The sequence below is a fragment of the Cryptococcus depauperatus genome, chromosome 6, assembly GCF_001720195.1.
Source record: "Cryptococcus depauperatus CBS 7841 chromosome 6, complete sequence".
Taxonomy (NCBI): domain Eukaryota; kingdom Fungi; phylum Basidiomycota; class Tremellomycetes; order Tremellales; family Cryptococcaceae; genus Cryptococcus; species Cryptococcus depauperatus.
This window is the reverse complement of record NC_089473.1, coordinates 448,761-463,213: the sequence shown is the minus strand read 5'-3', so window position 1 is coordinate 463,213 and position 14,453 is coordinate 448,761. Positions and strand designations below refer to the sequence as shown.

The window sequence follows — 14,453 nt, the reverse complement described above, 5'->3', positions numbered from 1 at the left end:
GTCAAAGAATAATGCTGATCCGTGCATTGCCACTGATCTTTATTGTTTCGTGATTTTTCATCTCTATTCTTTGTCTATTTCTTGTATTTTTCTTTCTCTTTTCCTTTTCCTTTTTTTTTTTCTTTTTCTCTTTTACATTGCTTTTTTTTCTTTTCGTTGCTCAACATCCATCCCCCCTGGCAAATATAATTATCGCAACGTGGCACAAGCAAGTTCCAGCACGCGGCGCGACGAGACTTGGACGCGTGCCCGTGGAACTGACCAGGTTGTCATTGTGACTATAATCTAGTTTTCAACGATCAGTCTGTAATTTGTAAGTTTACTCTTTCAGCTGATTTCAAGATTGGAAAGCCTTTCGCTGTGCTCCCCTTTCAATGCAGCCTTTGGAATTAATCCCGTCACTTCGGCTTCCTTTCTCCAATCTACCGTATTGGGAGGTCATCATAGGTCTATCGGATAAATATACTGACAAAGGAGAAAGCCTTTTTTATCTCGAGCTGTTGGAGACCGTTGACTGACAGAAAGTCAATATAGTTCAATCTCTTCTCTAAAGCTGTCGTATGCGCCGAAATCAGTCAGCAGAAGTTATGCAGGGCACACCTAACACGATGGAGTACAATGAGCTCCCCTCGAGCGTGAGCCGTAATTTGTCCACGGGCGGGCTAACATGGACAAACGATGGGCCTATGCTTAGGATAGAGGACGCCGTGGAGGAGACTGTGTGAGTGTTTTCGATGTGATGACATTTTTGGCCGTTGACAGTAGCCAGTGTCACACACACGACTCGTACCACTACATCTTTTCGGCCCATTACCCTGCCTCGTATACTCAGTCCAGAAGTTTTGAGGTTTCCGGACCATTTATCAAACGAAAAATATCCTCTTGCCGACCAACCTACCCCTCCAGATATGAAGTTCTTTACTATGATGCTTGGTGGTCGTCGGGTGATTGTGCAAGACGATACTGTCGGCACTGTGGACGGCGCCAATGGAACATCGGGTCCTGGGTGGGCGAGAAACCTCTTTCCTTCGTCTACCCACGTGGAAACTGTTAGCGAAGCAGAGGCTCCCCCAGAACGATTGGGTTTCCTTCAAGCTTTACAACGGGCAAAAGGGAAGGAGAGAAAGAGAAACTATAGCGGCTCGACAGGCGGCATGGATTTCGAGGGCAAAAGGGATGTACACATGCCGCCTGTAACCGGCGAGACAATCATCAGGCAAAGAAGTCCACCGCGAAAGAAGATTAGAGGATTGGAGGATATCAATATTCCTCATGCCGGTAGCCGCACTTTACTCTCGCCTCTACCGAGCCCTGAGCACGAGTCTATCCCTCTCTCAGCCTCTACCGCAAGTAGCTCTGCTCCTCCCAACCTTGGCTCTGGCGTCGAATTAGCTGCCCTTTTCTCCCTCCCCTCCCTTGTAGGGCATTTCGATAATCTTCCTGATAGGCTTCAGCAACATCTACTGATGCATCTTCTTCGTCGATCACGGATGCCGACTATACAGCGTGTATCATCGTTTGTATCCACTGCCCTACGTAGAGATTTCATCACTCAATTACCGCACGAAGTTGCTGTTCAAATTCTCAAGCGTGTTGACGGTAAAACTTTAGCAATAGCTAGCAGGGTGTGCAAGCAGTGGAAAAAGATGATTGATAATGAACGGAGTGTATGGAAACAGAGACTGGTGGACGACAATTTATGGAGCGGTTTTGGGACAGAAGAGCAGGAAGAATTACACGTTACGGAAAGGTACAACGCAATGGATCTAAATGAGCAACTGGGTAATAGGGTGCTTAGTGGTGACGATCAACACATGTCGTCCGGACATACTCCCACACCACGATCTCTACTGCATGATCGTCCAACGCCCTTAAAACATGTGTATAGGCAAAGATGTCAAGATCAAAGAAATTGGATCCATACTCGACCAGAGCACAGCTCTTTCACTGGGCATAGTACGAATGTTGTTACTTGTTTGCAATTCGATGAGGACAAAATTATCTCCGCCTCGGATGATAGCTCAATCAATATCTACAACACCAGTGACGGTCAGCTTCGCAAAAGGCTAGAAGGACATGACGGCGGTGTTTGGACGCTGCAATACAAGGGCTATACGCTTGTTAGTGGTAGTACAGACAGGACTGTTCGAGTATGGGATTTGGAGGACTTGCGACAGACATACGCTTTTGCGGGGCATACCAGTACTGTACGGTGCTTGCAAATCATCGAGCCAGTATGGGATGAAGAAACCAACAGCTATCAGCCTGAGGTTCCAATGATTGTGTCCGGGTCAAGAGATGCAACGTTACGAGTCTGGAAGCTTCCGTTAAAAGATGATCCTATGTATGATGGAATGGTAAATTCATCTCACAGTAATTGAAATCGCAGACGAGGCTCACGTTCAGTAGGGAAATTCCAACCAAACAGAGCCAGTACCAATAGCTCCCGAAAATAACCCATTTCATGTCCACCTCTTGGAAGGTCATTCACTAGCTGTGCGAGCTATTGCAGCTCATGGTCATATCTGTGTATCCGGCTCTTATGACATGACTGTGAGAGTCTGGGATATTGTCAGGGGCATTTGTTTGCATGTGCTTACGGGCCATGAAGCAAAGGGTGAGTCCTATCTACCACGTCAAAATTTGTCTAACGGTTTATGGCCATAGTTTACAGCATTGTTTACGATCCTTACCGCAAACGTTGTGCTTCTGGATCAATGGACAATACTGTCAAAGTCTGGAATGTTGTGACTGGAGAATGTATTCATACACTTCAAGGACACACATCCCTGGTTGGCCTTCTCGGACTTTCCCCTAACTATCTAGTATCTGCTGCTGCAGACTCTTCTCTCCGGATATGGGACCCCAATAGTTGTCAACTCAAGAGTGTCCTTGGTTCTCACGCGGGAGCTATTACTTGCTTCCAGCACGACGACACCAAGGTCGTGTCCGGCTCGGATGGAACATTGAAATTGTGGGATATCAAGACTGGAGCCTTTGTACGAGATCTGGTGGTTGGGATTAGTGAAGTGCGGCAAGTCGCGTTCAATGGTAATCTTTTGGTGGCTGCGTCAAATCGAAATGGTGCGACGGTGTTCGATGTGTTTAGGTTTGGCGAACCATCAACACACGCCGTGGATGATCCGTATTGGGATAGCCTACGACTACCTCGTTCGAAAAGGTGGGCCATCCAGAAATAGAAAGATGTCGAGCTTATAGAGTGAAAGGCTGGTGATGGAGGATATGACCTACCGAAGATGAGGATCAACGCAATGGCAAATATAATTCGTATTAACACATAATTTCACGATATCGTTGGAGAGTTACTCATTACAATCTATGTTTTGCATTAATAGATGTCCAGGCTGGATCAGTTGGTTGGTTGTTTGTTCTATTTGTATGGACTGTTGCATGGAGTAATCGTCATGTCATCGCTTTTCAAAGGCTTTTTTCATAATTGTGGAACGCTTTTCCGCTCAAAGCTGATTAGAATCACCACAACAAGATATTGCATAGACTATATGGGACAAAATGTATGATCATGATATATCTATGGGATATTGAATGAGGAGATAAGATGCTCTATAAATATCTGGTCGTATAGTCCACACTCAGGAATTTTTGTTTTCTTCATAACTAAGATGCGAATTTGTTCTTTCCTTCTTCAGCCAAAACTCGACTGTATTCTGCGTTGACTTTACGGGCGTTTGCCCAATCATGAATCTCTTCCGAGGAGACTAAAGATACTCTTCTGGCAGCCTTTGTTTTTTGCCAATCTTCTGCTTCCTCTTTGGTCCCATCAACATGGCTTAATAGCTTGTGTGCTGTGCTAGAAGAGGTCTTACGCTGAGATTCGAATATCCGATTTTTGTCGCTTTCTTCATCGCCTGATTCCATAGAACTCTCTACCACAAACGCTGATGGAGTATTTCCATTGCCTGATTTAATGCTAGTTTCGGTTTCTTGCCTGTCGTGATTCTTCATGTGATCATTCATACTACTTCCTCTTCTTGGTTTGGTCACTCCTGAGATAAAGACAGAGGCATCTTCTGCATCGCTGGACTGCCGTTCTCTTCCATGGGGATTAGGCAACTGATAGGATGTGTTTTGATTCCCGCCTTTCGACTGCTGGCTAATAGTAAGACTCAAGCTGTTTTCCCGAAGTCGAACACAACTATCACTGGAGCTACGAAACATGACTGGCAATTCTCCAGGATTGATGTCTTCAGGACTAGTGCTAATATGATCACCGTCTTCCTCACTTTGAGGAAGTTCAAGGACTGGTATACCTTTTGGTTCATATTCGTCCCGGTGAATTTCTTGCACAACACCTTGGATTCCATCTTCTCGCAAACTTCTTGCTGCAGCTTGAAGGGCCACATGTCGGACTTCCTTCCATTCCTCCTCGGCGCGCTCGGCTTCAAGTTTAAGTGCGGATATCCAAAAGCGGAATTTCGCAAGTGTCACACGTTCATTACGAACGCGGCGAGCTATAGATGGAACAAAAGAAGCAAGACGATCACGAGTTGACTTTTGGAAGGGAGTAAGCATGTGTATGTTTCGGGCGAGAAGTAATGATGAGCGGACAGAAGATGCAAGGACGGTTTCTTTGTCATGAAGAGCACGAATATGATTCTAAGTAACTTTTCAGCAGAGCCCACACTACATGGTAGGTAATCTCACCTGGATCACAGCTAACCGAGAAGCATAGTTATATGATCTTTCGCTCTGTTTATTTGGATCATTATGAGCTCTGGCAATCCCTCTTCCAGCTGCCAATTCAGCTTTGACTGCACCAAATACTTCTTCAAGTTGTTCACCTTCATGTAATTGTTCATTTGCCCCGTCAACATCAATACCTCTCACTTCTTCTCCTTTAGGTCGGCTTTGTAATGGGTCGTCACCGTAGGCTCCTGCCTCCCAAAATACAGCTTTCCTCTCCGAATTACAGCCACTCTCTCGCGAAGAGAGCTGGTTCTCGTCGCGTCTCACCTCTCTCTGATGAGAAGCTGCCGCAGCTGCTCCAGCCAAGACGGCGTGATCTTTCCGCATCGTTCCGCTTCGCATCTTGATACCTGCGCTTCTAAAAGCAGATGCATAATTAATAAGGGTAGTCCACTCATTCATTTCAGATTCATCTGGTGCCTGCATGAGGTATTGCTGAGTCTGAGAGATTACAAACCGAAAGGTGTTAGATGGCTACATAAAGAGAAAACCTGTCAGCAGGCCTTCCAGGCACAAAAAGCGTTTGGGACGTGCCAAAGTACAAGTACGGTCAAACACAGCAATACAATCTTTCACAGGAAAAACCTCATCTGGTTTGAACACAGTTGTTCGCGGTAACAGAAGGTGCCCCCCTTCATCCGATACCATGTTTGATTTTATTTGCTCAAGCAATGTTAATGCCCATAGAGGATCTTTGAAAAAGAGCAGCTGCGATTGGGTAAGGATGAGACTCCATGATCTCCATCGTCTGCTAGATTTCTTTCCACTATTTGCACTTCCTTCATCTGTGGGAACGACATCGATTGGATCAGCTTGGGTTGACAGCAGATGAACAAAAACTAACCCTTGCGTGAAATAAGCCCCACCTTGGTCACTCTGAGCGACATTTCGGTCTCTTCAAAAGTCATGCTTTGCTTTTTGCTGGGCGTCGCTAACTTCCCTGGGCCTTTTTTCTGCGGTATAGGAATCAGAAGTTTGTGAGCGGAAGCGAAAATTCTGCTGAGACCCTCAAAATCGAAGAAAGATCTTGTACCAAGACACGAGTACGGATTCTGGGCTGGAATCTGTTTAGATACATCTACGCGCAACGGATTGAGTGCATCACGGACAATAAGGTCGTACACGTCAATTTTGGGTTTGCCGTTTGGATGCGGTGTAGTGAGAAGGGTTGAAAAGGTTGGGGTTGTAGAAATCAGAGTGGAGGGTGTGTTGTTTCCGGATGATTGCTTTTGTAGTTGTGTATCATCTTCAATAAACACAAAAGGCGTGAATGTGATGTTGTCAAAGAATGTCTCCAAGACAAAGGGAGGAACACCGTCCATACGCGAGTTGCGTACATAATCAACCTTGGTCATCTTGTTTTTGTTGTTCTTGTTGAAGGCGTCGGTGTGAAGCATCATCATTGAGAATGCAAGTACATATGTATTATCTATGTTTGTGTGAGCATAGCACATCGTCCTAAAATGGATTAAGGCCCAACCTTTGGCAGTAAATAGACCCGGTTCATTGGCTTCATATTGTTTGGCAAACGCCTCGATTACCCTATCAATCTGCTGGGTTTCTTTGGGAAGGGCCATATGCATTAGCAATTTTCTCAATGCGACATCCAGTGCATTATGTGTAAAATCGAACGATGACATATATAGCTGTAGGGCTTCCATGTGAAAGTTATCGCCACTGTTCAACAGTAATGTGATCAGCTTACAAGAATTCAACCGAGATAGCCAAAATTCCTACCTTGAAGCGAGAATGCCTGCGAGTTCGTTTCTACCGATAATGTTTGTTACTCTATCTAACCATTGTTTTGGACTTTCCTCTCCATCTCTTATTGTGGATATTTGATTCACGGCATTAGATTTGGCGATCAAGCTTCCTGTGCTGGGTCGTGGGCTAGCGTTTGGACTCAATACACCAACTGAACCATCTTCCCACATTGAACCGGATACTGGTAGACCAGTCGCAGAAGATGAAGCGGAACCACTTGAGCGACGAGGTAATGGAAAAAGAGATGGTTGTTGAGGAGAAGGCGATCCGGAACGAAAGAAACCATTAGATAAACGTCGGATGGTACCTCGACGACGAGGCGGAGTGGTAGCTGTTGGGAATGTGATAGGAGAAGGTGCGAAATGGTAAGATGTGGGCGCAAGAGAGACGGTAGACGCACGGGTTCGATTTCGGTGAGTTGTTGCTTTGGGAAGTCGTGAAGGATCCAAATGGGTTGTATGCTGTGTGGATGACGCGTTAGATGATAAAGAAGGAGTTAAAGATGACCGTGAAGGCCTCTCTGTGGTTCCTCTTCTATCATTGGGTAGATCTGGTTGCAAACCTGCATCAGAATTTGACGTTTTAGTTTCTGCATGGGCAGCTTCACGTGATCTCATTGAAGATGTAGAAGCTGAAGGCCTCATGCGTTTGCCTATCAAGCCTCCAAACTCATCTACATCATTATTCATGTGTCTTAACAAGCTGTTACTCCGAGTCCGAGCACCGGGCTTTTGGAAAACGTTTTTCATTCTCCCAAGAATGGCAGAATTTCCCGAGCTATGTCTGCTTTCTATCTTGGAATGGGCAAGGGTCATGGGTGAGACCAGAGGTGATGAGAAGGCTGCAGAAGGACTGTCAGACCTTTCGTGAGAGGACAGCGTGGCGGTGTTGAGGGTATCAAGCTGTCTGTTCTGAGGCAAAGGAGCATCAGACCAAGACCGAGCTCTTCCCTCCTTCAACTTTGTCGGTGCTTTGGCAGGTACTGGTTGCTCAGGCGCAGAAGATATCTGCTCTTGCTCGAGTAAAGTATCTAAAGTCGAAACAACTGATGATCTAGAGGAGATGTGATGGTCTACAGCATCCATCCATGGTCGCATGCCTGGTCCCCAGTGACCACTCCCGCCAGAACTAAAGATGAATTCATCATTCTCCGTACCAGGGCTTGATATTGACATGTTAGTGCTTGCCTCCGCTACAATCGGTGAGACTGAGCCGACGTGGAGCAGGTTGAACGAAACTTGAGACAATGGTGACGGTGGAGGCGGCATAGAAGTACCCGGTATTGAACGAGGCTCTGTTTTAACCGAAAGAGCTTCAGGCTGGTCGTTGGCACTTTGTGCAGATGATCGGCGGCTAAATAACATGGAGAATTTCTTAGGGCCCGGTTGAGATGTAAGGAGGGGATTGTTGTTCTCAAGCAATGGAGAAACTGGAAGATCGAGACCTTGTCGGCTACTCGTAGTGGAATGTATACTGTTCTCTCTTTCACAAAATTCTTCCCCTTGTGGATATCCATTTTGTGAAGACAAATCTGCACTTCCTAGTCCGCTGTCAGAGGGTCGCCTCAACTTGTTCTCTGAAACCTTTCTTTTGACTGTTTTCTTGACTCCTAACCATTCTAATACACTCATCTTGCCAGCCCCTCCGTTCCCGCTATTATCCAGTTCTGTATCTTCCTGTGGCTGGTTGTCAAGTGGCCGAGATGACTCTGCCGCTTCCACATCCCGTGTGGCGGACACTGGTTTGCCAAATAGCCCTGATAGACTTTCGGCTCTCTTCAATCCGATCCTTTTCACGCCATCTTTCTTTTTTGGCTTATCAACATTCAGTTCTTGAGGCTCAACAAATGCGATTGTCGGTCTGGGACTCACAGATCTTGTAGGTGGACGGGAAGGAAGCGGTGTGGACACGGAGTGAGGTTTGGATGGTAGGGGTGGAGGTGAGGAGCTTTGAGCAGAGACGGAGAGTAAACGAGAGGATGAACGAGACCGCGAAACAGAACGAGATGGGTTTAGAAGTACCGAGGGCAATCCTAAGCCAAGAGTCTTTGAAGGCTCTGAATTCGAAATCCTGCGTCCCTTGAACTGACCCTTTGAGCGACGAGATGATGCAGACCGACTGCGATGTCCGTCGTCCTGGCCATGCTTTGTCGCTGTGTCTTTTCCGAGTTCCAATGGATTTTCGAAAGCCACTGCAGGTTGAGATTGTGATGGGACCTCAAGACTGGACCCACTTTTGATATTCAAAGATGGTAATGGAGGTAGTGGACGATCAACGTCGACAGGCAGAGGGGGCTGATTCTTGTTTGTCTGTAACGTCGCCGTAGGAGAAGCAGAGCGAAGCGATGACGAACGAGATTTTGGAATAAGCAGAGTAGGCGGCAAGTCAGGTCCTCCGCTAAAACTATTACTAATTGAAGGTGCTGATGGGAACAAAAGTTTGGATGAAATAAATGGATCACCATCACTTGCGGAATGCTTGAATGTCCGCGGAGTAGTTATTTGATACTATAGTTCACGTTAAGCGAGCGGTTTCAGAAGAAATCAATACTCCTACCGTCTGCTGCAGGTCATCGTTAGTCACCGTCTTGTCGGAAACTATGCTTGACGGATGTCTTTGTTCCAAATCCTCCATCCTTGTTACCAGAAGCTCATCTATTGCTCCAGACCTCCGTTTCTTCTTCTTCTTCTTCTTGACTGTCTGCTCTAAATCTTCATGGGTGCCGAAATCTTCATCTTGTTCACTGCAATATGAATCAGACTGTTTCTGCTTGCTTCCTTTCACAACATTTGGAGCGGCATTCTGTCTCATCGTCGCCAGCCCAAGTCCCAACTCTTCAGACCCTCCCGTACTGTTTCTCCGCTTTTCCTGACTCTCCTTGGAAAGAGGCGTTACTGGGGAAGCTAAACCTAGCCATGACCGTCGCTTGGTTTTGGTTGACGCTGTAGGTGTCGTAGGCGGTGTTGACTCTTGCGGACGTAGTCGAGAAGGACCTGCTTCAGCATTGTTGTCCATTTTCTCAGCTGCAATCAAGATAGCATATGACTGATCTTTGGGTAATAGTTGGAAAGTTTCATGAGAGACTTGAAGAATAAGTTTTGAGAATGACTTGAAAACAAGAGTTTAGTAATCACAAAAGTTTATTTCAACGATGTCACCCGCCTCCACCACTTCACACACAAAATCATTTATAGAGTCGCTAGACCATTCGACTGGAAAAATGTATGCAAGATGAAAGAGTGAAGTAGTTTGAAGCAAATGCAATGTCAACCTCTCGCATGCATGCACGACCAAGATGCATAGAGTCTGGAAGAGATGTCTGAGGTTTGTGGATGATAGGATGGTGCTGCCACTACCGGCGTTATATGGAACTAGGATGTTGCTGTTGTGTTGCACCTAGAAATATCGAATACTTAATAAATGCATCTGTACACATGAGTGATTTCTCATAAAAAGCAAGCTTCGGCCTTCGCCTTACCTGTACCTTCTCCTCCACCAAAGACCAACAAGTCGACCGGCAAGCGTGCTGCTCGACGGCCTCAGCCTGGCGTCACACACGCCTCTCGACTACCATCTGCCCATACGCTCCGCACTTTTCTCGCTGGGCTCAAACATGGCATGACCGTTCTCACCAATAACCGCGGTGCAGTGGGTAAAGTCACCAGGGAGATGGGTATCAGTGAAGGGATAGCCTATGGACGAGAAGACGCAAAAGGCAAAGCGGTAGTTTGGGTGGTCAACCCGAGTAGCTTGTCCGAGTGGAGAAGGAGGGGAGTTGAGAAGAAGAACCAGGTGTTTCTTGAAGCAAATGGCGATCTTCTGTTAGTCAAGACACCGTTGTGAAGGCAACGCAGTCTTCAGACGGTAGAATACGTGTAGCGTCGTTTGTGTCAAGCCGGAGGCACATCGATTCATGTCTTCTAATCATTGAACTACCATGCATCCTACTATGCCAATGACTCTGGGTGACAGTGGACCTTTGCACTGTTACATCGGCTCCCAGTTTGTGGATGTTGGAAACGCTGACCGTGCCCAAGACTCTGCTCCAGTTTCGACAACGATCTCGGACCATTACTCGTCGCACGCCCTCAAGCCATCGCCAGCTCAACGTATCCCGCCCTAAGCATTTGAACCTTCCAACAGCGAAACGACTGAAATAAAGAAGTCATGTCGAAGTGAAATCTCAACCAACGACATCCCAATCATACCATTCCCACCAACTCGATGCATTCCTCCCATCATGGCAAATCTCCATGCCAACCACTCTACCGTAGAGTCAATACAACCATATACAGGAAACACCCCTATACACCGCCAAACTCGAAACGAAGTTGCCGCTGGCCCATTTCCCAGCCCATAGGTCACTCAATCTGTACCAGCGTTAGCATCCCTCCCCACCGCCGACGCAAAACTTTTCTCTGACCTCTCCCAATTTCCTTACACATCCAGATCGCTCCGCACCCGCTCCCAATCCCGACCCAACTCCTTTCAAGGCTTAATCCAGCAGTCGCCAACCGAGACATCCCATTCGTACAACCCATCCTACATTGTCATCCCACACCGCGCTCCATTCACCATCTCGCTGAAACAACGACTATGGAGAAGGAATTTGACAAGAAGAATCAGAAGCGACCATTCTTCCATACTTTCCTTTGTGTCTGCAAACCAACATGGCTTCGGTAAACCTTTGAAATGGCGTAACGTATCCGTAGCAGAGTGGTCAAGCATAGCCCTATATATACCCTACCCAATGCTCCTGTGTTGGCTCTTATCAAACAACCTTTCTCATCATGCCGAGCGATCCAAATCAACAATCTTCCGTTGCAGACGAACCCGAATTGCCCGACACCCAGCCTGCTGATGATTCACAGAGTCACAACCCGAGGCGGTCAGAGTATAATCTCCCTCCTCCCTCCGAGCCGAATCCTGGTAACACTAGTTTTGCATCCCACAGGAGCGAACAAGGCTCGAGGAATGACGAACTTCCTAGGCCTGGGCAGCCATCTTTTCAAAGTGCCAACTCTGCCAACTCTGCCAATTCTCGATATGAACGGATTACCGTTCCCGTTAACGGGGTGCTGTCACTGCATGGTGTATCCGTGGGGGGAAGGTCCATATTAGGCTTTACCGAAGTTGCTGACGATGATGTCGAGGAATTAATGCAGCAGTTATCCACTACAGGACAAGGCGAGCCATCTTCAGACATACGGTGGGGATATTATAGGCGAGAGTAACACTAGGATGGTTGGATAAGTACTGATTAAAAGAAAGTATGTTGCAGGATACTGTGACGTGTTGGGCAAAAATATATACGTGTTATGCATACGACATATCGTGTAGGGCCATTTTAATCTCCGAGGCGCGCTTCTGACCTCCACCATGGAAGGTAAAGTCAATGCTGGAGTGGAGATTTAGATTGACTTTTGACTACACGATTAACAAAACATTTTGTCGTTTTCTTTACCTGCCATATATCTTGATGACGGGGTCAGTTTGGCATGGCGTCGTCTCTCGATTCTCAGCTGGTTCTTACACGCTCAGCGAAGCGTGCGTTGGAAGCTGCTGTCTCTCCACAGTTGGTTCGTACGCGTCAAGGTAGGCGCGTCAGAGAGGAAACACCTGTGGCCAGTGGAGATGATTTGACGGAGGGTGCTGGCGAAAGGGAGACGGGTGGTGGTTATGTGGAAGCAAAGGTTATGTCTGATACACGTCAAGAGGTTCATACGAGTGAGGCGGACAGTGTTCTTTTCTCAGAGCAGACGGCTGTCTTGGGGCATGGTGAGGCTGACGGTGTGAGTGTGGGAAAGGGAGCTTTGGAGGTTGTCGAGGAAGAGTATTTTATGGTGGAAGACGCGGTGCCAAACACGCTGGATTCGACGACACTTGGGGATCATGACGGGTATTTGGCCAAACATGAGACTAGCACGGCGGTTTTGGAAAAGAAGAGTGCAGATCGCTCGCTGATGCCTCCGCCGTTGGATACGTTGCCTCGCAAAACCCGGTCTACTTCGCTACACGCTCCTTCCGAGAATAGCAAGCCGGATCGTATGACGCGGGTTTTGGAAAAGCAGAGAAAACGTTCGTTTGTGGAGATTGATTTTGCGGATGGTGGTTCTGGTGAAGAGGAATCGGACAATGGGGAGGATATGTTTGAGGAAAGTTACCATTCGGGTGATACGGACGACTATGAGATGGGTCACCGGCCGATATTACAGAGGACGGCGATCAAGAAAGACATAAGGGATTTCACGCAAAGCATCGGCATCTTGAGAGACGGTGTGGATGGAGAAGAGGCGTACCGGGTCGTTGACAGACTAGGTGAAGGTTGGTATCGCACGAGGTGGTAGGCGTTTGGCGACTAATGTCGGTGTCCAGGGACGTTTTCTTCAGTTTATCTGGCACGGGATATGCTGTATCATTTATACGACAATGAGTATTGGTCAGGTCTCACGGATGACGACCCAGACGAGGACCCGACGAGGGACGTTCGGGTCGCGCTCAAAAAGATCTTGGTGACTAGTAGCGCCGTGAGGATAGAGAATGAGTTGGCCATCTTGGAGAATCTGAGAGGGTGTAGAAACGTATCGCAGTTGATTACAGCCTTCAGAGAAGAAGATCAGGTTATCATCGTGTTGCCTTATCACCCATGCGATGATTTTCGGGTGAGCGTTTCATCGGTTGGAGTCTAAGTGATCGCTGCAACATCTTCCTAGCACTTTTACAAGCACATGGACCTTCCCCATATACGATCCTACATGCGAGATTTGTTTCGATCCCTCAAGGATACCCATCGTAGGGGTATCATCCATCGTGATGTGAAACCTGCCAACTTTTTGTTTGATTATGAGAGAGAACATGGCGTTTTGGTGGATTTTGGTCTTGCCGAGGTAGGTCGGGTGGATAGCAAACTTGACTGATCATCGTGAAGCGTTACTGTCCACCGGTAGAACCTACGTGTCAACATGCTCCTGCGACGATTCACAGCTTGCACGGGTCCAAAGTCAATACTGGGGAAACGGCGGTTGTCGAACAGGCGGTTTACGATGCCCGGAAACGGTCGAAATTGGGTGAAGGTAGAGTGGGTTTTCCTCACGAAGATAAGCGACCAGCCATCCGGACAAATCGTGCCGGCACGAGAGGCTTCAGGGCGCCAGAAGTTTTGTTGAAGTGTCCAGACCAGACGGTTGGTAAGTCTTGGATCCTTCCTGCACCCGAGCCTTGTCTGACAGCTTCAAGCGTTGGATGTCTGGTCTGCAGGTGTTGTGCTGTTTTCTATAGTGACGCAAAAGTTTCCGGCATTTAATTCAAGTGATGATATAGAAGCTTTGATGGAGATTGCGGCCATTTTTGGCAGGACGGCACTGGAAAGGTGTGCCCTGTTACATAGTACGTTGGGATACCCGTATACGTACGCTTGGCACTGAATCAAAACTAGACCGGACAATGATCAGCAATGTTCCCACGCTAGACAGCCCTCCGGCATCCCTGACTGAGCTGATACTCAGACTGAACCCTCATCTCTATACTCCTCACTCCCCCAATCCTACGCCAGAAGAGGCTGCCGAGCATATCTGTCTCATGGATCATATCCTTGATCTTTTGTCCAAGCTTCTTCGCCTTGATGCTACGAAACGATTAACAGCTGCACAGGCTCTCAGACATCCTTTTTTGGCAGGCGAAGATGGCGAATGGGATGAACCAGAAGATGATGAAATGATTGATGAGTGAGATCTGATCGTCTACTCTAATACGTGATGGCTTACAGTCAGAAAGCATCCATGAGGTACCACCTGGAGAACACGACGATGATCCATTTGTGATTGAGCAGCCAACTACGCCTCAACACCGCCTGACATTAGAGAGTAATGGCCCGCTAAAAGAGAAGAATCTCAACACTCCTGATGTAAGGTCGAATCAGAGTAAAGGGAAGGGAGTCTCAAGCAATGGAGAGGGGGAGGTGTAGC

At 47.3% G+C, this 14,453-nt stretch overlaps 5 protein-coding genes across 5 annotated transcripts; 4 read left to right on the top strand and 1 right to left on the bottom strand.

Annotated features, from left to right (window-relative positions):
• Nucleotides 1-560: 560 nt before the first annotated feature.
• On the top strand, nucleotides 561-3,261 carry L203_104922 (uncharacterized protein; the record flags this gene model as incomplete). Its single annotated transcript, XM_066214295.1, has 5 exons — nucleotides 561-721; nucleotides 770-2,357; nucleotides 2,410-2,617; nucleotides 2,668-3,181; nucleotides 3,228-3,261. The coding sequence occupies 5 exons, from the start codon at nucleotides 561-563 to the stop codon at nucleotides 3,259-3,261; spliced, it is 2,505 nt and encodes an 834-aa protein (XP_066070392.1).
• A 375-nt stretch (nucleotides 3,262-3,636) lies between these two features.
• On the bottom strand, nucleotides 3,637-9,504 carry L203_104921 (uncharacterized protein; the record flags this gene model as incomplete). The annotated part of the gene is made up of 7 exons (XM_066214294.1): nucleotides 3,637-4,635; nucleotides 4,684-5,199; nucleotides 5,260-5,510; nucleotides 5,570-6,154; nucleotides 6,206-6,402; nucleotides 6,463-8,996; nucleotides 9,046-9,504. 7 exons carry the CDS (start codon nucleotides 9,502-9,504, stop codon nucleotides 3,637-3,639), a joined length of 5,541 nt encoding a protein of 1,846 aa, XP_066070391.1.
• Nucleotides 9,505-9,804: 300 nt separating this feature from the next.
• Nucleotides 9,805-10,612, top strand: L203_104920 (uncharacterized protein; the record flags this gene model as incomplete). Its single annotated transcript, XM_066214293.1, has 3 exons — nucleotides 9,805-9,813; nucleotides 9,946-10,310; nucleotides 10,462-10,612. The coding sequence occupies 3 exons, from the start codon at nucleotides 9,805-9,807 to the stop codon at nucleotides 10,610-10,612; spliced, it is 525 nt and encodes a 174-aa protein (XP_066070390.1).
• Nucleotides 10,613-11,279: 667 nt separating this feature from the next.
• Nucleotides 11,280-11,723, top strand: L203_104919 (uncharacterized protein; the record flags this gene model as incomplete). The annotated part of the gene is made up of 1 exon (XM_066214292.1): nucleotides 11,280-11,723. The coding sequence occupies one exon, from the start codon at nucleotides 11,280-11,282 to the stop codon at nucleotides 11,721-11,723; it is 444 nt and encodes a 147-aa protein (XP_066070389.1).
• Nucleotides 11,724-11,987: 264 nt separating this feature from the next.
• L203_104918 (uncharacterized protein) lies at nucleotides 11,988-14,452 on the top strand (the record flags this gene model as incomplete). The annotated part of the gene is made up of 7 exons (XM_066214291.1): nucleotides 11,988-12,813; nucleotides 12,865-13,151; nucleotides 13,203-13,380; nucleotides 13,437-13,676; nucleotides 13,726-13,875; nucleotides 13,925-14,213; nucleotides 14,263-14,452. The coding sequence occupies 7 exons, from the start codon at nucleotides 11,988-11,990 to the stop codon at nucleotides 14,450-14,452; spliced, it is 2,160 nt and encodes a 719-aa protein (XP_066070388.1).
• Nucleotide 14,453: the final 1 nt, after the last annotated feature.